The sequence below is a fragment of the Phalangium opilio genome, unplaced genomic scaffold, assembly GCF_054372755.1.
Source record: "Phalangium opilio isolate 3A_F unplaced genomic scaffold, DU_Popi_V2 ptg000003l_1, whole genome shotgun sequence".
NCBI lineage: Eukaryota > Metazoa > Arthropoda > Arachnida > Opiliones > Phalangiidae > Phalangium > Phalangium opilio.
The window spans coordinates 3394952-3416681 of record NW_028324145.1 but is presented as its reverse complement, the minus strand read 5'-3'; the positions used below and the strand labels follow the sequence as shown (position 1 = coordinate 3416681).

General features: G+C 38.5%; 1 protein-coding gene and 2 long non-coding RNA genes across 3 annotated transcripts; 1 reads left to right on the top strand and 2 right to left on the bottom strand.

Moving 5' to 3' along the window:
• Positions 1-5: 5 nt before the first annotated feature.
• Positions 6-1625, bottom strand: LOC149717137 (uncharacterized). The gene is made up of 2 exons (XR_016365929.1): positions 1375-1625; positions 6-1321 (listed from the first exon to the last, which is right to left on the bottom strand). It is a non-coding gene; the product is annotated as an uncharacterized LOC149717137 (long non-coding RNA).
• Positions 1626-2540: 915 nt separating this feature from the next.
• Positions 2541-6612, top strand: LOC149717136 (2,3-bisphosphoglycerate-independent phosphoglycerate mutase-like). Its single transcript, XM_089835692.1, has 6 exons — positions 2541-2850; positions 2918-3326; positions 4784-5148; positions 5231-5526; positions 5649-5944; positions 6039-6612. The coding sequence occupies exons 1-6, from the start codon at positions 2707-2709 to the stop codon at positions 6212-6214; spliced, it is 1686 nt and encodes a 561-aa protein (XP_089691818.1). The 5' UTR covers positions 2541-2706; the 3' UTR covers positions 6215-6612.
• A 211-nt stretch (positions 6613-6823) lies between these two features.
• Positions 6824-8229, bottom strand: LOC149717135 (uncharacterized). Its single transcript, XR_016365584.1, has 3 exons — positions 8093-8229; positions 7940-8013; positions 6824-7848 (listed from the first exon to the last, which is right to left on the bottom strand). It is a non-coding gene; the product is annotated as an uncharacterized LOC149717135 (long non-coding RNA).
• Positions 8230-21730: the final 13501 nt, after the last annotated feature.

Genomic DNA, 21730 nt, shown 5'->3' with positions numbered 1-21730 from the left:
ATTACTTCGTTTTTTTTTATTAAAAGATTTAATGAATCCAGTTGAAAAGTGTACATAACGATTGAATAAAGAGTTTAAAAATTTAACACAAAGACACATTACATCGCAATCACGACCCAATAACGCCTTATAAATCCCAGATTATTGTCTTTCTTTAACCACGAAATTGTTGTTGCCAAGAAGTAAATACCTTTAAGAATATTTAAAAAGACCAGCTTTGTTAATACTATTTGAAATGGGAATTCTGAGGGTATCGGTGTATTGGAGTAGCTCATTGATACTGATTTATCGATGTTGTTATCGGTTGATGATGTAACTAGGCTCCCAGCATGTTGATAGTATCATCTCAACGCTTTCATAAAACGAATTGATACGATTTATTTTACTTTTCGTCAACACAAAAACCACTAAAAACATTTACAACGAAATTAATAGAGAAACTCTAAGGAAAAACCTAACTTACCAATTTACTAAGTAGTTAAGCCTTTGACAAGGGCAGTAGCCCTAACTTGAAAAGAGTTGATTTTGCTTTATAATAAATTATATATTTCTCTCTCTCTCTCTTTAAGGAGAAAATATATTAAAGTTGCTTACCATTTATTTTCTTTTATCTCGAACATTAATAATTTAATTTACTTGAAAAAGTAAATAATAATGCCCTACCGTATAATTAAACTGTATTTTTTTTTACACTCTCGGCATTTTTCGTTCGTGACGCTGGTGCGCATGACTTAAATAAGTTAACCAATCATATTCCAGCATTAAATTAAAAAAATATATTTTAGTTACCGCCGCCGCCGCAGAGTGTCGCATGGCCTTTTTTTCCCCATATGACGTAAAATACATAAATGCTGTGACGTCAGCAACAATCGGCGGGAATTCAACAGTGACTCTATGTATCTCTATGTGGGTTACCAGGGATATTTGATATATCGACACTCTATAGGGATCGGCCTCTCTTGACAAAAGGTGGGGTAAAAAAGCGAGCCGTCTCAAAAATCGGACGCCTGGTGTCAGGGAGCAGCGTAACTATATTCATGACGTCAAGTCACGAGAAATTCAAAGGTGGGAAGAAAATGATTTACTGATTGGTTGAAATAAAAAAGGCGCAAATTACGAAAGATTGGCCGCGCAATTTCAACGAGTTATCTCAAAATTGCCTTTTCCATACCTTTTCACTCTTTTAAACTGAAAACTATTTGTAAATTAAAATATTTTTTTTTTAAAATGCCTGGAACTTTTTGTTCCGTTCCTAACTGTGGAGCAAAGTAAAATATCCAAGATTATCCCTTTTTAAGTTTCCTAAACAGAAAATTCAACACTAAAAAGAAAACATTCACCTATTTATACTAATTATAATTAACTACTACTCACTGAAATAACTTGAAATTTCATACAAATAAATAAGCTTCTCGTTGTTTTCGTTCATGTTTTAATTACGAACATAGCTCTCTTCATCGTTGTTTTCAATTTTTATAGGCCTCGCAGAGGGGCAGTACTACTAGCAGACGAATCATCACATAGTTACGATGCTCCCGCAATCCAGATGACGCTGTCGTCGGCCTCAAAAACTTGCCCCTTTTTTAACATTACGGGTATAGGAAGAGGCCGATCCCTATAGAGTGTCGATATATCAAACATCCCTGGGGTTACTGGGTATGGTAAAGGGAACTACCATGCAGGGCCGGAAATAAGAAAAAAATCTTATAGGACATGTGTCCAGTGACCCCCCATTTTACTGGAAAATTTATTGGACATTGCCCACTGGAGTGTGCTAAAATAGTGTCGCATCTTCATAGTCAAGCTATCAAAACTTCGGAAAATTTATTGGTCAAAATGTCCAGTGACCCCCTTAGTTTTTTAAAAAGTTATGGGACATTTTAAAATTTTATTGGACAATGTCCAGTGTCCTGTGCTTATTTCCGGCCCTGCTACCATGGATGAAGAATGCGCGTGAGGAAATTTGTTTTCACTCTACAGGCTCGGCAACTCCCTATCTCGAGCGACAGCTTATTCTGTATATACTCTATTACAACATCGGTTGTCAGCACGCATAAATATATTTCTCTATGGAACGTAGGTTTGTACGTGCTGTCAAGAGACTAAAAACTTCAGGATCTTCAGGATTTAAAATATCCGCGAGTTTTTTAGCTCGAGTGCACGGACCTCTAGGCCTTAGTTTCAAATACGTGTGAAATTGCCTACAGCCTACTACACGTATTTGAAACTAAGGCCTAGAGGTCCGTGCACTCGAGCTAAAAAACTCGCGGATATTTTAAATCCTGAAGATCCTGAAGTTTTTTGTCTCTTGACAGCACGTACAAAGCTACGTTACATAGAGAAACAGCTTTGCGCGTGCTGACAACCGATATTGTAACAGAGTATATACAGAATAAGCTGTCGTTCGAGAAAGGGAGTTGCCTATCCTATAGCGTGAAAACAAATTTCCTCACGCGCATTCTTTATCCATGGTAAAAGCCTAAAGGGAACTACTTCTTGACTTGGTCTATATTAATTTTGTTTTGCATATGAGACTGACAGTCATTCTGACTCGGGCTGATTTTCTAAAAATAGAAATGAATGAAAGAAAAGCAAACACTCATGAATTAAAAGACAAATATTGCTGTTCTTTTTGCAGATAACAAATTTACAAAACCATTGATTTTTTCCCTCATTAAACTTACGTTCATTAATACTCAAATATAGATGGCGGCAGTTTCATTATCGTTACGTATTTGGCGAAAGTGGCCTTCTTGTTTTTTACCATTATCAACAAAAAATTTATTTAAAGGTCAACCACGGTACATCGAAGGTCGTTGCGGATTGTCCCACATAGTTACGAAAGCGAAAGTGCGGAGCATTTCTGCTTTTTAGGTTAAAAATTTACATACTTTAAAGTATTTTCCTTTCGAATTAGTCGAATAGCAAGATGAGCGTTTGTTTAATCGTCATCGATGGTTGGGGAATTTCGGAAGAAACTGATGGTAACGCTATCCATCATGCTAAAACGCCGGTTATGGATGCCTTGGCTCAACGCCCTGGACAGTACACAACCTTGGATGCCTCTGGATTGTCCGTTGGCCTACCCGCTGGGTTGATGGGCAACAGCGAAGTGGGACACATGAATATCGGTGCCGGAAGAGTTATTTATCAAGATATTGTCAGGATCAACTTGGACGTTGAGAGTAAAGACATCCACAAAAACCCCAATTTTGTTGAAGCCTGTGAAACGGCCAAAAAGGGAACCGGAAGGCTTCATTTGTTGGGTCTGATTAGTGACGGAGGGGTTCACGCTCATATTAATCATCTCTTCTGCCTTCTGGAAGGTAAGGTCCATGTTTTTTCATGTTACAGAGGATTGTGAGAAATTTTGCGTATAATTTCTTTACATACATGGCAAGGTCATAACCCTCTATCTCTTTCCTTAGTGATATCCCCCCTTCCGGGGGCAAATAATATTCTCTCTTTCAAAATTGCCCCCAACGTCAGGGATACGTTTTCACGCTATAGGATAGGCAACTCTCATTCTCCCACGGGCTTATTACGCTGCCTACGTTAATCAAGGCCTGTGCGCGGCACTTTCAAAGGGGGCGGCTTTTAAGAAACGCGACTTCTTATTTTCTCTCTATAGGAAGCTAACAACTGGCTAGGGGGAAGAGATAGTCTGACGTCACGCAGCCCCTCTCTGGTTGGCATTTTTGCGCGTAGAATACTGTTTCCAACCGTTGGGGGGGGATGAAACTCCAGTAAGAGATAGAAGGGTGTGACGTTTCAGGGTCAGAACTGTTAGCTCCCTATTTTACTGCGAGCTGGACCTAAATTATATTTCAAAAATCAAGGGCGGGAAAATGAACATTTAAAATTCCTGTTTCAGCTTAGGTTGTCAGCACGCGCGAAGCTAGGTCTCTATGTTATGTAACTTTGTGCGTGATGACAAGAGACGAAAGAATACTGATTTTTCAGGATCTAAAATCTCGATCCCTTCGTCTCTTGTCAGCACGCGCAAAGGAACGTTACATAGAGACCTAGCTTTGCGCATGCTGACAACCGAAGCTGGAACAGTATATATCGAATAGGGAGTTAACAACTGGCTAGGGGGAGGAGATAGTCTGACGTCACTCAGCCCCTCTCTGGTTGGCATTTTTGCGCGTAGAATACTGTTTCCAACCGTTAGGGGGGATGAAACTCCAGTAAGAGATAGAAGGGTGTGACGTTTCAGGGTCAGAACTGTTAGCTCCCTATAAGCTACCGGCGGAAATAGAGAGTTGCCTATCCTATAACGCGAAAACAAATTTCGTTACTCGCATCCTTTATCCACGCTAGGATGATTAATACAATTTACACCAAGAGGCCACGCTACTTGCTACTGTACTTTGTCCGCCAAGTACCCTGGCTATCTGGTATAAATTGTATCAGTCGTCCTAGTCTGAAATTAATTAAAAGGGCTGTTCGACCCGCCCCTTCCCCTCTCCATTTTTACGCACCTGCTATGCTATGCTCTATGAGGAAGATCGTCGTTTGTCCTGTGGTCTGGACAGCCCCTTTAACAGAGAACAGCGCCGTTTTGTTCTTACAAGGAAACATTAAAGGGGCTGGCCGAGATGTTGGGGTGAGGGGGGGGGGGTCAAACTGTTGGTTAGCATATTGCTTACCCGCCCACCGCGACGGTGGCGCCATTCCTTATGGCCAAAGAGCTGGGTGTTTCCCCCCCCCCTGAACTAAGGGCGGTCTCCCCCAACAGCGCCGGTGAGCCCCTTTAAGATTGTATTATTTTAAACCACAGGTGCCAAAGCAAATGGAGTACCCAACACTTACATTCAGTTCTTTGGTGATGGTCGAGACACTAGTCCAACCAGTGGAGTACTTTACGTCCAGCAGGTTCTGGACAAACTAAAAGAACTTAGTTACGGTTCTTTGGCTACTATCACTGGTCGCTACTATGCTATGGACCGAGATAGGCGTTGGGAAAGAATTCAGTTGGCTTATGATGGCATGGTCCAAGGAATTGGTGAAAAAACAACTCCTGACAAAGTTGTTGACCTGATCCAACAGAGATACAACCTACCTGGTGACGAAAGACAAGCCGATGAGTTTTTGAAGCCCATTATTGTTGATGAAACTGGACTCATTCAAGATAATGACACTATGGTAAACGGGTTTTCCTAAGTCCACGTTATTTTGGTCAGTGAAAGTCACCGAACTTTACAGGAAAATGTTTTTATTTTTACAGCTTTTTATCAACTTTCGAGCTGATAGAATGAGACAAATTGTGGAGACATTTGGTTTGAAGAGAAATTTCGAGACAGCGAAAGAAGTGAAGGGAAACAAGATCTACACCATGACTGAATATAAGAAAGAATTTCCTTTCCAAGCTTTATACCCCGCTTCTGTTCCAAAGAATGTTCTTTCTGAATGGATATCTACCAAAGGATTGCCCCAGTTCCATTGCGCTGAAACTGAGAAATACGCCCATGTTACCTTCTTCTTTAACGGAGGTCAAGAGAAAGCATTTGAGCTCGAAGAAAGGTTTGTTGTCTTTCTTTTCAGGAAGGAGGAAAAACAAAATAATCTGAGAAATTAGGGAAAACAGTTTAAAATACCATGAAGAATTATCAGGGAAAATAATCCATGAGATTACTTTTTTAAAGGTGCATGGTATCATCCCCCAAAGTGGCCACTTATGACCTTCAACCTGAAATGAGTGCCATGGGTGTCGCTGATGAAATGGTTAAGGCTATCGAAACTGGCAAATATCCCTTCATTATGTGCAACTTTGCCCCTCCAGACATGGTTGGTCATACTGGAAAATACGAACCTGCAGTCATTGCTTGCGAAGCAACTGACACGGCTATTGGAAAGATTCTACAAGCTTGCGAAAAACACGGTTACACTATGTTAGTCACCTCTGATCATGGAAATGCTGAGAAAATGAAGGATCCTAAAGGTAAGCCTATGATTCAAGTCCCCTGACTGCTAAGCCTAATTAATTCAACAGTGTATTATAATAATCATGAATTATTTTTATTTCTTTTACTTAGGAAACCCTCATACTGCACATACTACAAACCGAGTCCCATTTTCTATGACTGGTTTCCGTAAATTTAAACAAATAACTCACAACGCTGCACTTTGTGATGTAGCTGTTACAATTTTAGATTTAATGGGCTTAGATAAGCCTGCAGAAATGGGTGGTCAATCTCTATTGGGAGAATAAATAATATATTATCGTTAATAGACGTTCCAAAAAGGTGGTTTTTTTTTATATTTATCATAACAAAATTCCGGTGAAAATCAACCCAACCGGTTCAAAAATATTGACCCCCTAAATCTAAATAATCAGTCAGAGGTGTTGTTGATATATTTAAGTGAAGTAATTAAATTAAAGGCTCTTTAGAGTTTGAGCTAAAAATATATAGGCCTGAAAATGTATTTTATGATGTAATATATTTGTGCCCTCTTCAAAAGTAGGCTTTATTAATGATTAATATTTAAATTAATTTGTAATGTAAAACAGTTGAGAAATTAAAGACAAACAATAGTGGGGTGTTGAAAATGTAAAATTTGAAAAAACTAATTTGTTATTAGGTATATTAAAAGTTCCATGTTACAGAATTTGTATTTTTTTCTACAATTTTGAAATTTTATTAAGCCTTAGTCCTTCATAATTTGAGAAGGAAACTTCTCATTGGCCAAAAGAAGTCACGTGACATGCGAGAGCCAATCAGAGGAATGGGTCTCCAAAAAGAGCGGGAGTTGAATTTTTCAAAGATGGTAAGATCCCGCTCAAACATTTTAACAAGTTTTGTTTAATTATTCGCGTCAAATGTGGTAAATAAATGTAATTTTCCGTAATTAAATATGCCGCCCAACTTAAAATTGGACAAACTGGTCCAATATTACCAAATTTATTGATTACAAAGATATAAACTTTGGACACATCGGCGCGGGTCAACAGGTGGATTCTGAATTTAGGCTTAGCAACGCATCTGCACGATGACGGTGACAATGAAAAGGTTCGTAATAACTATTTTCATTGGCAACAGTTCATCTCTGTAAATCTGTTTCCTCTAAATGCGCTATTAGTTTTCGCTGAATTAGCTCCATTTATCATAATTATTTCCAATTTGCCTAAATATTTTTCCCGCCAACCACCATTTTTTCTCCGAAGTTTGTAGTTTTACCGTTAGGTAGCGCCACGGACTCTAGTCCGTGACTGATTTTTTTATTCTTTTGTGGTTTTCCATTGGCCGCTAGCAATTTGCCACCATGGAGTAGTATACGAAAAGACCTATCTGTAATGTAATACTTTTTTAGGGAAACGTTTATTCTCACTACCATAAAACTACTCCATGCTAAATGACAATGGGAAATTAGAAACAGGAATACACGATTCGATTTTAGGGACTTTTAAATTGATAATTCTATTGTAAAACTAAAGTAGGCATATTAAGGTTTGGATAAAGTCAGCTTAGATAAGTCAGAATCAATGAAGCAATGATTAGGAAAATGGAACTAAAATCAGAATTTTCACAACTGAAAATATAAATGGTGGAAAAAATATTTTGTAATCTGACCATAAACGTGAGATATTTTGTATTAAATAAAACGTAACTAGTTTTATTTAATACCAAAGGACCCGAATATAATTGATTTTACCCCATATTCGATAATAATCTTTCTGGAGGACCGCTCACTTGTTTATGAATTAATATTTGGCTGGTTTTTGGGTAGACAATTTTTGCGCGTTCTGCCAAACGTTCAGCTGCCAATAGATTGATGAAGAGGGAAAAGCCACGTGCTTAATTGGCGGCCGAATCGTGGCTTGTTTTCCCGCCGTTTTTCACTTTCCTACAAGATATTTTATTAGATAAGAATTGTATTTGTTTAACGTCTAAATCATTATTTGGCCTTTGATAAGATTTTGAAAAGTTAATTCTACCTGTCATGTTTAGCACGCCGTGCGTTCAATTTTAACATTTTTAAGTTTCCCAATTGTCAAGACAACCGTTGTTTCTAACCAGACGTTAAATTATTGTATCAAATGGTAATAGATATTTAATTTTAAAATTAAATACACCTTAAGCATACTGACATGTAAAATATGGTAGCAGAAAAGAGTAGAGTATCCTAGGTTGTCTGTCCACTTCTAGTTTGCACTCCTTTTAAATATTAAAATATTGCACCCCTGAAGTTTATTGGCAGTATCTCTCTAACTTTAATGCATCAATAGACCAACGTTTTACATAATTAATTAGCGAAATGTTTTGCACCGAATTATATACAGTATCATAAGTTTATAAGATATTTTCCATAAGTATGACACTACCTATACTTCGTAATGCTAGAGACTTACTGAGAGCTAGTTCGACAACGACGCGAGAATTGACGATACTCGATTTTGCAGTCTATATTCCTATTTAGTCTGTACTAAGCCTTTGAAAGCGCCTCACCAGGCGTGGCTTTACGAGAATCTATGACGTTTCACCTACTTCACTTCATGACAAGCTCTCATTAACCAGTGGCAAACTTATGGAACATATCTTATGAACTTATGACATACATGGTTTCAGACTAATAGGATTTATACCATTTACACAAGGAAGCCTGGCTTTTGACTTCACCTCCTTGTGTAATACCTGAAGCCTGGCCTCCTTGTGTAAATGGTACGAAACCCCTAGTCTGAAAACTATGTATAAACTTTCGTTAATGGTACCAATTTCACTATTGAGACAGTGAATATACACTGATACTTGTCCTTTAAATTTTACATGATCCCTTTAGAATAAATGCAAACGAAATATATTATTACACGGGAGTGGTTCGTAACATTAAGTAACATAAACCGAATCCGAAATTTTTCTTTTGTTCAGAAATAATTTTTTTATTTCCCTGAGAAATCGAAAAACACGATTTCAAAATATGATTAATCTACGAATCGTTCTCGTGATCCGTAAGAACGAAAAAAGAAAAATTAAAAACCGAAAAGTATACATATATTATTTGGCCCTTCATTTGCATAATATCCTAGCGAAATTAATGGGTGTTGTCCCTTCTTATGTAACTCGTAGAAGTATATTAACCTGTAGTTATTTAACTTCAATTATAGTGAAAACTGTTAATTGATGACAAAGTCACAAAGGGTGTTACAAAAATGATTATAGAAGTGTTTTAGGGATGGCCCCTTAAATTTTAGAAAGGAAACGGAAAGACTATTCTTATTTAATTAAGGGGTCATCCGTAAAACACTCTAATCATAACTTGTAAGCGTTTACCCTTCTGGCAAAATGTAAGAAAACGTTTTCGACTCAAATTTTCCCATAAAACCCACTGTTCCTACCACCCTTTTTTGGAGCACGTCTGTAAAATATTTCATTCATTTGCTACTGGTACTTGTTGAAATAGTACCGTCCATAGTGTATTTAATATTGTCGGTAATTGGGTATAATTAGGAGTTTTGCCGGTGAATTTTAATTACTCTGTATCGGAGGGGCGGGCAAAGTAAAAGCGTCTCTAATTGGGAATGACCAGCGGCTATACGAGTGAAACAACTCGCTACTGAAAGACGTACAATTAAGAATTAACGTTAATGAGCTTTTTCCCTGATTGGAATAATTAACAGTTCGAGCAAGGTGAAAGTAAACTGTAGAAAGTTTGATAATATCCATATATAGTTTTAACTCAGAGAACGCCAGAGTGGGAATCACTTTTTTTTTACCCAAGACTGTTAATGGATATACTTTCTCAATACTTGGAGAGAGGAACGGAGTGGTGATCCTCATACCATTAACGTTGCCTCTGTACCCGGGCCCCACCTACGGAACGTCACCGAAGTCCTCCCAGCATCCTCAGCGTTTAGGTGGGTCGTACAGTACGGAATGGCCCCCTCTGTCTTAAAAATAGAAGCTTGTTCTCATACAAATGGCGCTACGTGGCAGCACTTAACAAATCAACTACTAAAGTGTAGGGGCGTGCGCAAGGTACACTGGGAGAGTTTGTTGCTGATCGCCCATCATCATATCCATTGGACCCTGCTCAATTGACCCTTTTTTAAAGGGATGAGTGCAGTATCCTTTGCTTCATATAGAGAGATTTCAGTTGGCTGCGTAGTACGTCACACCCTCCTAAGTCATACCACGGTTTTGGCAGCCATATTGGTGGGTTTCAGCTTTCCTTATGAAATTATCTCACGTATCGTAGTTCCTCCCACAAACGAATGCTTTCTATAGAGAGCTTTCAGTTGGAGGAGTAGCTGAGTCTCCATATTGGTGGGTTTAAAGCAGGAATGAATCTGAGACCACCCAATATGGCCACCAGAACATCGGTAAGACTTGGGAGGGTGTGACGTACTACTATTCCATCTGAAAGCTCCTTATAGGGTTGCGACTTAACATCCGGTATGTGGATCTAAAGACCTTAGATAGGGCTTCAAAGTTCCCAGTCCACCAAGCCATATCTTCTAACGTCTTTGGATTCACCTACCGGATGTGCAATCGTCAAAAAACAAGGTGGTCAAACACCAGACTCTATTTTACCCCTAACTTTTGAAAACTAGTCTATTTTCAGTGAATTTTACGAAGCTAGTGAGTGGTTCAAGTTTCGCTTGACGTACTTACCCCCTGGGTTTTCTAATTTTCGATAGATACCTCCTATAGCTTATCTAATACGATATGTACGATATCTAAACGTGTTCATGCCACGTAACGTTCATACTCGTCATTTTTGACTGCTATAAAATATCCTGTTCTGTTTTTGACAAAACACCGGCGCTTCTAGACATTGATAAGTCGTTTCAGAGGATTTAAAAAAGCTTTTTGATGAATGGGGCTGAAAAGTAAAGTTCGTGTCGTATATTTGAGCTGATGAAAAATGACCGCCACTGTTATACGCGCTTTTGCAAATATTTAATGTTTTTCCTTCTGGGGGATTAGTTAGAAGAAATATTTGAAAATATTTGTTCTCCCGGTGAATCTAGTGGCATTACATAAGGCTTAACTAACTTATGTATTATTATCAATATATAGGAAAACGTGAATATCGGATTAAATACAACTTTTCGTGAGCTTAGATCTTAGTTATTGGAGGTTAGATTAGACTCGGAAAACTTTAGGGGAAAAAAGGGACGTGTTTTATTCTTATTACCATAAGTTTATAAGATATGTTCCATAAGTATGACACTTTCTATACTCGTAATGCTAGAAACTTTCTGAGAGCTAGTTCGAGAACGACAAGCGAGAATTGACTACACGCGATTTTGCAGTCCATCTTCGTATTTAGTCTGTACTAACCCTTTGACAGCGCCTCACCAGGCGTAGCTTTATGAGAATCTATGACGTTTCACCTACGTCACTTCATGACAAGCTCTCAGTAACCAGTGGCAAACTTATGGAACATATCTTATAAACTTATGTTATTACAACGTTTTATGGTATATGGAGTTTTATAGTAGTTTTTCAGACATGGGGTTTGGTATTTTGGATTTTGGGCCCTTACAAAGTTTGTCAGCTTGGGCCCCCGGGCCCGAAGGCAAACCCTTGAGGAGGTGAGATGGAGTAGTAAAGATGGTGGGCTATTTCTGGCAATGAAAGTCTTCCAGAGAACCTTGCGCACGTCCCTATTTTTGTTAGGGGACTGTTAAGTGCTGCCAGGGCTGAATAACGTTATTTACCCCTGGTGCTGCCACATAGCGCCATTTAAAAATCTAAGCTGGTTCTCGTGAAGTAGCTTCTATTCTTTAGACATCGGGGGCATTGTTGGCGTTTTTTAATTTTACACGGAATTTTAATTACGGTAAAATTTAAGAAACGGCACCAAAACCCCTGTCCCTGTCCCGGACGCGTCCGCGAAACGAACGCTTACGATAAGAGAGAGAGATCGCTAGCGTACGCGGTGGCGATACGAAGCTCCGCGTAGAGAGAGAACTGCCTGCCTGGTATATTAGTGAGAGGGGGAAGAGGGAGAGGGGGCATCCCGCTCGGAGAGAGAGGAAAGAAAGGTAGTTTAAATCTCGCGGGCTTTTTTGAGTGAAGGGAAACAAGATGATAATTTTCGTGCACTACTGCACTTCGTGCGCGTGATACATCAGAGATTATGCTGGATGGTTAGGTTAGGTTTCGTAAAATAGAGGGGACGCTTTACGGTCATAGTGATTTCTGGTTTAGGGGATCCAGGATTTTGTTTAAATACATTATTTGATTCGTATGGTTTTTAAAAATTATACTTTAGTGGGGTGCACAATTTAGTTTCATTAATATTATTTGAAATGTGACGTTATTAGAAATTAAAGGGATACACGATTGTGTTTCAGAAATGTTTTTAGTTGTACGATTTATTGGAAATCAACTATACGGGGGGGTCACGTGAGCCGTGTAAAATTACTATTAAGGCCCAGCCCTTGGGCCATCTTGTTATATCGTAGGACCCTACTGAAACACATTGAGGATGCTCTGAAGACTTCGTTGTCGTAGATGGAGGTACAGAGGCAAGATTATCGGTATGGATATTTCGTCTCCATCTCACCTCGTTCCTCGCAGGGCAAACAGACCCATGCGTAAAGATGGCACTGAATAATGTCCTAAAATAGAAGGACATAGGAAAGACATTAAATGGCCCCATTTCATAGGATGGGGAAAGTATCGTCTGTTTGGTATAGAGCATAGACGGAACATCCGGTATGTGGATCCAAAGACGCTTGATAGGACTTCAACGATACTAGTCCACCAAAATTCTCATTGTTTGAAGCCACATTTCCCGTTTTTGGATCCAAGTACAGGATCCATCCAAAGAAAACAAGGTGGTTAAACCCCAGCCTCTGCTTTACCCCATCCCCCCCCCCCGACTTTTGAAAATGGTCTTTTGAAGGCGTAGTAAGGTTTAGCATGCATCCTTCCATTCAATATGAAACAAATTTTTATCTAAGGTATGGGCTTAACTGATCACTCTGCAATTGTTCTATTATCTATGATGCCACATATATAAGATTAATGAGTTTAGCTATATGAATCGAGGGGTCCGACATTTACACGATATCCCGTAAGTTTCTCGCAAAATCAAAGAAATCTTAGATGAAATCGCGAAGTTTTTGAGATGAAATCGCTAAATCTTTGGCGAAATGAAGAAATCCCGTTCGCTTTTCTCTCTTTTTTTTGCAGTGGGGGGGGTGTAATGCCGGACCCCTCGATACCAATGTAATAAATTATGGTGTGGAAATAAGAATAACCTCCATCATTTTCACGGTTTTTTTCGCCCATTTTATTTCAACCAAAACCTTTGATGTTGGCCGCCCACAAATAAAGATAACAAAATGATGGAAACTAAAGCTGGAATCACACTATTTTCCAAGTACCGAATATTCACAGGGTTCGTAGGGAATATGGATAACTTGAAAATTAGGTCTAAGTCAGGGGTTTGAATAATGGTGGGTGAAAAGGTCAGGGAATTTACTTTTAGTTTTGTAAATTTTCAAGAATAGTCAGGGATTTCTTTTGGTCGTCGAGAGAGCAACGCTAAGTATTGGTCAAGGGATTTTGGGAGAAATTGGTGAGGGATTTGTAAACCGAATATAAATATCGTACGAACCCTGATTGTAAGAGTTCAATAGGCGATAAATGTTGATCAGGGAAGACTATGGTTGCTTGGTCACTGAATTTTCTAATAATCATTACGTTTAACTGAAGTCAAGTTTTTTTTTAAATTTAATTTCAGGTCGTTATTTGGATGAATGAAGTCATAATGGAAATTTCTTCGAAGGGTCACGTATGGCCATCAGCTAGGGATCGAGATTTTTGCGCCCCAGTGCACTTGCTGTGCGGAGGATCGCGGGAACAAAATTACACCTGAAATGACGTCACGATGGTTCCCGATTCGGGTTGCTTAAACCTTGAACTTTGACTTTTTTGGTGCGTTTTGACGGTTACCAAGTGGAGCTTTCAGTTTTGTGGTGTTTTAACGATTAACAACTTGGAACTTTGACTTTTGTGGTGCCTTTTAACGGTTAACAACCTGGAACTTTTCAAGTTTTCAAAGACTACATTTGAACTTGATGCCATTCACGGTTATCTACGAGTTTGTCTGGATGCTACAATTAGTGGGTGAGTGCATAATGTGACGCGGGCTTAAGCAGACTTTCAGGTCAGGGTGCTGCGTCCTATAGACCCCATACCCAGCTTTCAGGTCAGGCCGCTGCGTCCCATAGTCCTTCACCCTAATCCGCAATGCCAGTTGTAGCTAGTGCACGAGCAGTACCAAATGTTGCGCGCGCTCTAACAAACTTTCAGGTCAAAGCGCAGCGTCCCATAGTTCCTTACCCTAATGCGCAAATCTGGAGGTCACATGGTCTTGGCGTCGAAGGAACAGCTAGAGGCTGACCTACGAGTGTTAAAGTTTATTATTACGGTCCCACCTATAGATGGTCGCAAGAAATCTATAACTAAACTGTCAAACGTGAAGACACTGTAACCGAAATTGAACGTTAAACGGTTTCCCAAACGCGTTAAAACTTTTAAAAATATACATTTTAGTCGCGACGCGGTTAATTTAACCAAGTTTAGCTTTGCGAACTTTCGCGTGATATGTGATCATCGCGTTTGTGCGCTCATTTGTGATGTCACCATCTTTGAGCAATTAATTCGACCATCGTTAAAATGTAAGTACCCATTTTATTCGATGCTTTTTTCCCTGTGCGCTATTTGTTCACGAATGACGTCAGACATCAAAGCCCCGGCTTTGATTATTGAAAGTACATTGGCGACTGAGCGGAGTTCGTAAACAACATGAATAAGTTTGAAAAATGATGGAAAGGTTGGGATTTAAATTTTTCATTGAAAGTCGTTGATTCGACCCTTTGGTTTGTCAAAGGATTCAAAGCACTAGTCGAACAATGCTAAACATGAGCGTAGGCAATCAAGTTAGCTCTGGTAAGCATCTAAAAATGGTCAGGGATATTGGGGGACAATTCTTTGGAATAAGAGGGAAAAGTCAGGGATTTTCAATCAAAACTTTCGTAAACTCGGTGCTTTAAGGGCGCGCAACCAGGGGTTTAAAGCTTTCCAATAAGTAAAAGCAAGTCCACCGTTTGACTTTTGGTGGCACCCACCAACCTAGCGTTATCCCTGCTGTTTTAATCGACAAGTAACTCGGTCATCGCGTATACTCGAGATTTAACAAATACTCGTTCATACGTGAATACGGAAAACGTGTAACCCCGGCTTTTGGAAAATAATTGAATATTAAGAAATAAACACCTATAACTTCAACATCATCCACTGCGAAACTTAACCGCATTCCTCATTCATTAAATTTTACTAATGTTCAGTTTGGCGCCAAAATAGTGCCGACATATTTCCATGGTTAATTTGAGTTATTTTTTATTTTCTTCTCTGTTTTATTTTAACTGAATCATTTAACTATCTTGAAGGGTTAATTATTAGTTCTTCTCGTGCAAACTTGGCCCTCAATAGCTGAATTTCCCTAAATGTTAATTTCCAATTATTCACGGTTAATTAAATTAACGATTTTATCTCTTGATCGTAATTATAGTTAAGCGATATTTTATCTTTTTGTTCTTGCTAAATTAGGATATAGCGCCCTTGTTGACTTGTAGCGTATCTTTTAACACGTTTTGTATTATCCTTAACCTAATTATTTACAGTATAATTTTTTTTTACATATTTGAAATGAGTTTTACGTATGCAAGACGATTTTAGTGTTTATTTTAGTCAACTGGTTCGTTAGGTTTATTTCTGTAGGATAATATATTGCAGTGTTTCCCAATTTGTAAATTGACATACTATATGTTAACGAAAAACGGTCGTGTATGCCATGTGGTAGTTTTAAGTCATCATTGGCCTACCAATATATATTCAGCAAACATTTTTGGTATTATAGGGCAAAACCCGAGCGGCAAAACCAAATATAGAAATTGTCCTAAATATATTTCTATGAAATCTACTACAAAAATTAACATCGAAGTTAAGTTGTGTTATATATTTATTAGTGATGGCCGATATCTTAAATTAACCGATGTCGATACCGATATCGAAGTTTTACTATAACCGGTGCTGACTTTCACCGATTCTTTAAACTCGGTGAGATAACCGATATTTACCTATTATCTCCCCATTTTTATCGATTATCTACCGCTTTTTATCGATTATCTACCGCTTTTTATCGATTATTTACCAATTTTTTTCAATTATCTACCGATTTTTTACCGATTATTAACCAGTTTTACCGATTAACAACCGATTTTTACCGATTATCAACCGGTTCTTTAAACTCAGTGAGAAAACCGATATTTACCGATTATCTGCAGATTTTTACCAATTATTATCCAATTTTACCGATCAACAACAGATTTTTATCTATTATATGAACCAATTTTTACCGATTATCAACCGGTTCTTTAAACTCAGTGAGAAAACCGATATTTACCGATTATCTTCAGATTTTTACCAATTATTATCCAATTTTACAGATTAACAACAGATTTTTATCTATTATGAACCAATTTTTACCGATTATTTATAGATTGTTAGTTTGTTACCGTTTATGAACCGATTTTTACCGTTTACCAACCCACATATCGGTAAATTAACCTCTAACCGATTAATCGGTAAAACTCGGTAAGGTAAGCTCGAACCGATATATCCGTCACCGATATCGATATCATATCGGTTTGCTCCCATCACTAATATTTATAATTGGGGAAAAGATGAGTTGCAACTTCGAAAACTTTGGGAAACACTATCCGGTCTGCGTTTTTGGGAATTACTAAAACATCCTGTTGAATGTAGATGGAATACAGTATTAAGTCACGCGCAGGCGTATTATATACCCCAAGATAATTTGCACAATCTCCCGTAGAACAAAGGAACTAGAAGCGGAATTTTGTTGGCGGAATGTATGCTGTGGTCGAATCAAGTGGGCGGAACTAGATTTTTTTTCTTAGGAAATCGTGAACTTTTTAAAGAGGGCTAGTTTCTCATTCCCCCACCTTTCTCCGCGCTACAATTTGGTTTCTATTTCATTTTATGATGGATCTGATTTTTGTTTGGGCATTTTTGTTCGAGGGACCAGCCACTTAGAATAATTGATGTAGCCAACTCGCTGTACACAAATCTTTACAAGCCTGTCATTTGCAGTTCTGACGCGATTACACCTAACCTGTAATCGGATCAACAGGAAATCTGAGAGTGGTTACCACCTCGCATTTGGTTTAACTCAAATTCACTCCCTCCACATTTATTATTATATCTCGCCAGCTTTTTAAGGAATGATTATTAACGTAGGTATTTCGATAAATGTTGTGTAGAAAATTTAAACGAAATAATTCCTTAGTAGTTATTTAGGGGCATTAAGGATAGAAATGCAATGTTGCAACGGATGACCTCCAATGACCTTTACATAGTCCCTGAAATTAACCATTTCGTAGTCATCGTAATCATACCATAACCTTTCGTAATGCTGTTATAACAGGATTAGGAATGAGTACGAAGGATTACACACTGATTACGTAATCATTACAGATAGGGTGTACACCGATTACGGCAAGTGGTACGCCCCTCGATTATCATCTGTCTTCCAATTAATACCCACCTCGTGTCTATGGTGTTTCTGACCAAATGAATTTTGATAGTAATTCGATATTAGTTGCACCTCGGTTTGTGTACAGTTCTGGTTTATTTTAACGAGTTAATTTATTACATTTGAAAGATTCTAGAGGTTACCGAACTCAAAAACGTAGTTACGTCCAGTGTTACGAATTAGAAGCAACCTATTTGGATAGATAAACATACATGCATACGCCTGTGCCTGTAGTAAGATATTTTCTCAATTTCCGCGCTGTTTTTTGAGAGCGTTAACACCGGTAATGCTTGGAGGAGCATTCCTGAAATGAAAATGTAGATAACGCCCTCTTTATCACTCTGTCACTATTCTAAACGTACGTGATCCCAAAACGCCATGCAGGGTTATACTCGGTCCAGGCCCAAAACGAAAACATTGCCCGAAAGCCAAACAAACCAGTACAATTTAATCACCCATGTTTTGCCAAAGAAATTAGTCACTGACGTCAAACTCTGACTTTATTTTTATTAAATTACGCAACCTTCGGTATTTTAATGGAAATTTCTATGTGATCTTTAGTAGTTAAATAGAGAGAATTAACTCTCTATTGTTCGATTTTGGTCAATTATACTCGAACCCTGTTTGTTGTTCGAAATAGAATAAAAAGCATGGGCTATGGCTATCACACATTAAAATTATTTCCCTACATCTCTTATAGAATTGAATGTGGAGATGAAAGAAATAATGATTCGGGATGTGGAGATGCAATAATGATTTAGGATGTGGAGATGCAATAATTATTTCGGATGTGGAAATGCAATAATGGTTTGGGATGTGGAGATGCAATAATGATTTAGGATGTGGAGATGCAATAATTATTTCGGATGTGGAAATGCAATAATGGTTTGGGATGTGGATATGCAATAATGATTTGGATCTGGAGATGCCTTAATGATTTAGGATCTGGAGATGCCTTACTGATTTAGGATTAGGGGATGCCATAATGATTTGGATGTGGGGATGCCATAATGATTTGGGATGTAGAGATGCCTTAAAGATTTGGGATGTGGAGATGCCTTAAAGATTTGGGATGTAGAGATGCCTTAAAGATTTGGGATGTGGAGATGCCTTAAGGATTTGGGATGTGGAGATGCCTTAAGGATTTGGGATGTGGAGATGCCCTAAAGATTTGGGATGTGGAGATGCCCTAAAGATTTGGGATTAGGGGATGCCTTAAGGATTTGGGATTAGGGGATGCCTTAAAGACTTGTAATGTGGAGATATGCACTAATGATTTGGGATGTGGAGATGCAATAATGATTTGGGATGTGGAGATTAGATATAGAGATTTAGATATAGAGAATTAACGCAATCTTTTGATATTTGCTCAATTTCTCGATATTGAACAATGATTGTTGTAACCCCAAGTTTTAAGTATCGATTTTCCTGTATCTCTTGTAGAACCAGAGTTTTATAGCACTCCAAAGTGGAGATGCATCATGCAGGCTAAACGATATACGAGATATTTTACATTTTGCTTATTTACTCAAATTCGGCCAAACACGCTCTACACCACCAAGGTCTGTATATGCGCAAAAAATTGCACTATTGGCTGTACACCAAGTACTAGATATCCTTCGATCTTTTGCTATGCCTATACCTTTCTTAATTACACGAGCCTTGATTGTTCTAATCTCAAATATTTAGTATATCGTTAGAAAAGAAAGCTTAAGTAATATATGACACACTCAAAGGATTCCCCTGCAGCTCTTATACAACCAGAATAAAGAAGGGAAAACCTAAGCCACGGATCTATATGGCACCAGAAGTGAGATGAGACCAGAAGTACTGAGCTAACCAAATTCTTCACTCGGCGAAAGTGAATATTCTTGATAACACAAGAACGGTTGGCCCTCTAGTAGCGGTTTCTGAATTCTCCCTCCAAAACGTGAGACGCTCGTGGCGGTAGACGGCCGAACTAGATTCAAGGAGCCGCGTCCGTGTTCGGCCGCTTTAGGTTGAGGGGAAGGGGGTAGGAAAGGTTTTTGGAACTCGACCAATTTTTTTCGCAGTAGTGTAGGCGCGATGGAAGCGGCATAAAATCCTCAAATTTGTTCACTAGTGCCAGGATCTACTATCAATGCTAGAGCCCTTCACTTCTAGTCTCATCTCACTTCTGATGGCATCAATTATACTTTTCGATGTGGCAATAACATGATTTAGTGTATCTGGAGGAGACTGAATTCTCAGAGGAAAACATGTATAGTTAATCTTTAGCTAGGGTATACTCGGAAACGCAAGATCTAAGTTTATTTCCGGTTACCCGGAAGTTACTATAGTAAAAGGAGTTCTTATGATAAGCTATAGTTGTCGGAATTAACGTTCGCGTATATCCGTCTCATCTCTTTTCTCATTAATTAATCTAAAACCGTTTCTCGGATGCTTCGTGGTATCGTCAGAGAACCCGCGCAGTGTCCCGTTAAGGGTTATTAGACATTAATTTCTTCTGCCAGAAGCCTTAGTTTTATCTCAAAATAAGGCATTTTTCTTTGGAATAAAGAGATACTAAAACGCTAAATCAACAAATAAAATATGAGGTTGGATATTTGGACATCCCATTTACTAAGGATTCGGAAATAGTCTCTCATGCAGTACTTTAACTCGAAAAATGTGTATTTTTAACATGTTGATGTGGCAAACTAAATACCATTCAATGTTTTCTACAGTTATATAAAGATGATATCGATGTATTTTCAAGAATTAATTCGTGTTACCAGGTATAGATGTAATTTTAGAAGTAGGAATGGAGAACGGTAGTATTTACTTCAGTCCGACTCATAGCCCAGTATAGAGCCCCTCCCTCCTCCTACACGTAACCAAAAGTTTATATTATCTTATTGGCTCACTTAAACTACGTTTTGATGACGTTGCTGACGGCGACGGCGAAAAATACGTAATTCCTTTTTACCTCTGTCGCTATGACCGGCCTCTTCTTTCATACCCCCCGTCCCGGCGAAGTGGGTCCGGGACTTTGACGCGCGCCCACATTACTCTGTTCTTCATTCCTACTTCTAAAATTAAATCTATCCCTGATGTTACTAAGAATATGGGAGATAGCTTTAGCCTCTGGTAACTCGAGTATGTACTTTGTAGCGAACGTCTGCTAATTCTCAAATGATCAAACGCTGGCTGATAAAATGTAAAGAATAATTCGAATATTAATTTTTTCGTGGAAATCATTATTTTTTTCGAAAATTTATAACCAATGATGTCCAACTTCAGGTTTTGCATCTTTTCTCTATATACAGGGTGTTTCTGATAAGTCTAGCATAAATTAAGGGGGACGAAACACTCCCTAATATGCAGGCATTCATTGATGTTACTGCCGGACGGCAAAATGAAGATATAGAAATAGTATCAAGTAGTGATGAAAATCCATTAGAAGGATAATTTTAGCGTTTAACAGTCCCTTTAATTGTAATCTTTCAAATACTACGAGTGGCGTACGTTTGATAATGTTTTATCTACTGTTCCATTACAACCCGGCCATTCAATTACGAGTCTGTCAAGATAGAAGTTTAACGTGCGTACGCACACTTTATTTTAAAATTGTGAATCCCGTACCTGCTGTAAACACTGAGAAATTCGTTGGCGTCATTGTAATCCCAAGTTGGTGATTTTCGTTAAAAAGGGGCCAGAGAAAATTCCTCCCCTATCTCTCTACTTTAACTTCCGAGAAGTTTTGTCGGGCCTACTGCGAGCTAAGTTTCTCCAAGAAGTTATATCTAGTATCTCAGAGAGAAGGTATAAATTCGCCACATTTCCAGCTTTATCTCCAGTCCAAACGTAGCCTGTCCGGAGTTAATCCCCGCCTCTAAATTACAACCAGCATCTCATTGGTTCTTCAAAACTCACGTCAGCGCGACGCGAATGGCGAAAATTACGTATTTTCCTACTGAGGAGAAGCAAAATAGCCCGGCCTCCTTTAAGTCCCCCCTTGTATTTTGAAAGGGGGACTGGGACTGTGGCGCACGAATACTTAGGCATCTTTATACCTTCTCCCTAATATTAGATATCACTTCTTGGTTTCTCTGAGTACTGATTCAAACTGAACTGTTATTCTTTCTCTCTGCAGAGTCTGCATCCAGGGCCAGAAATAAAAACTGGA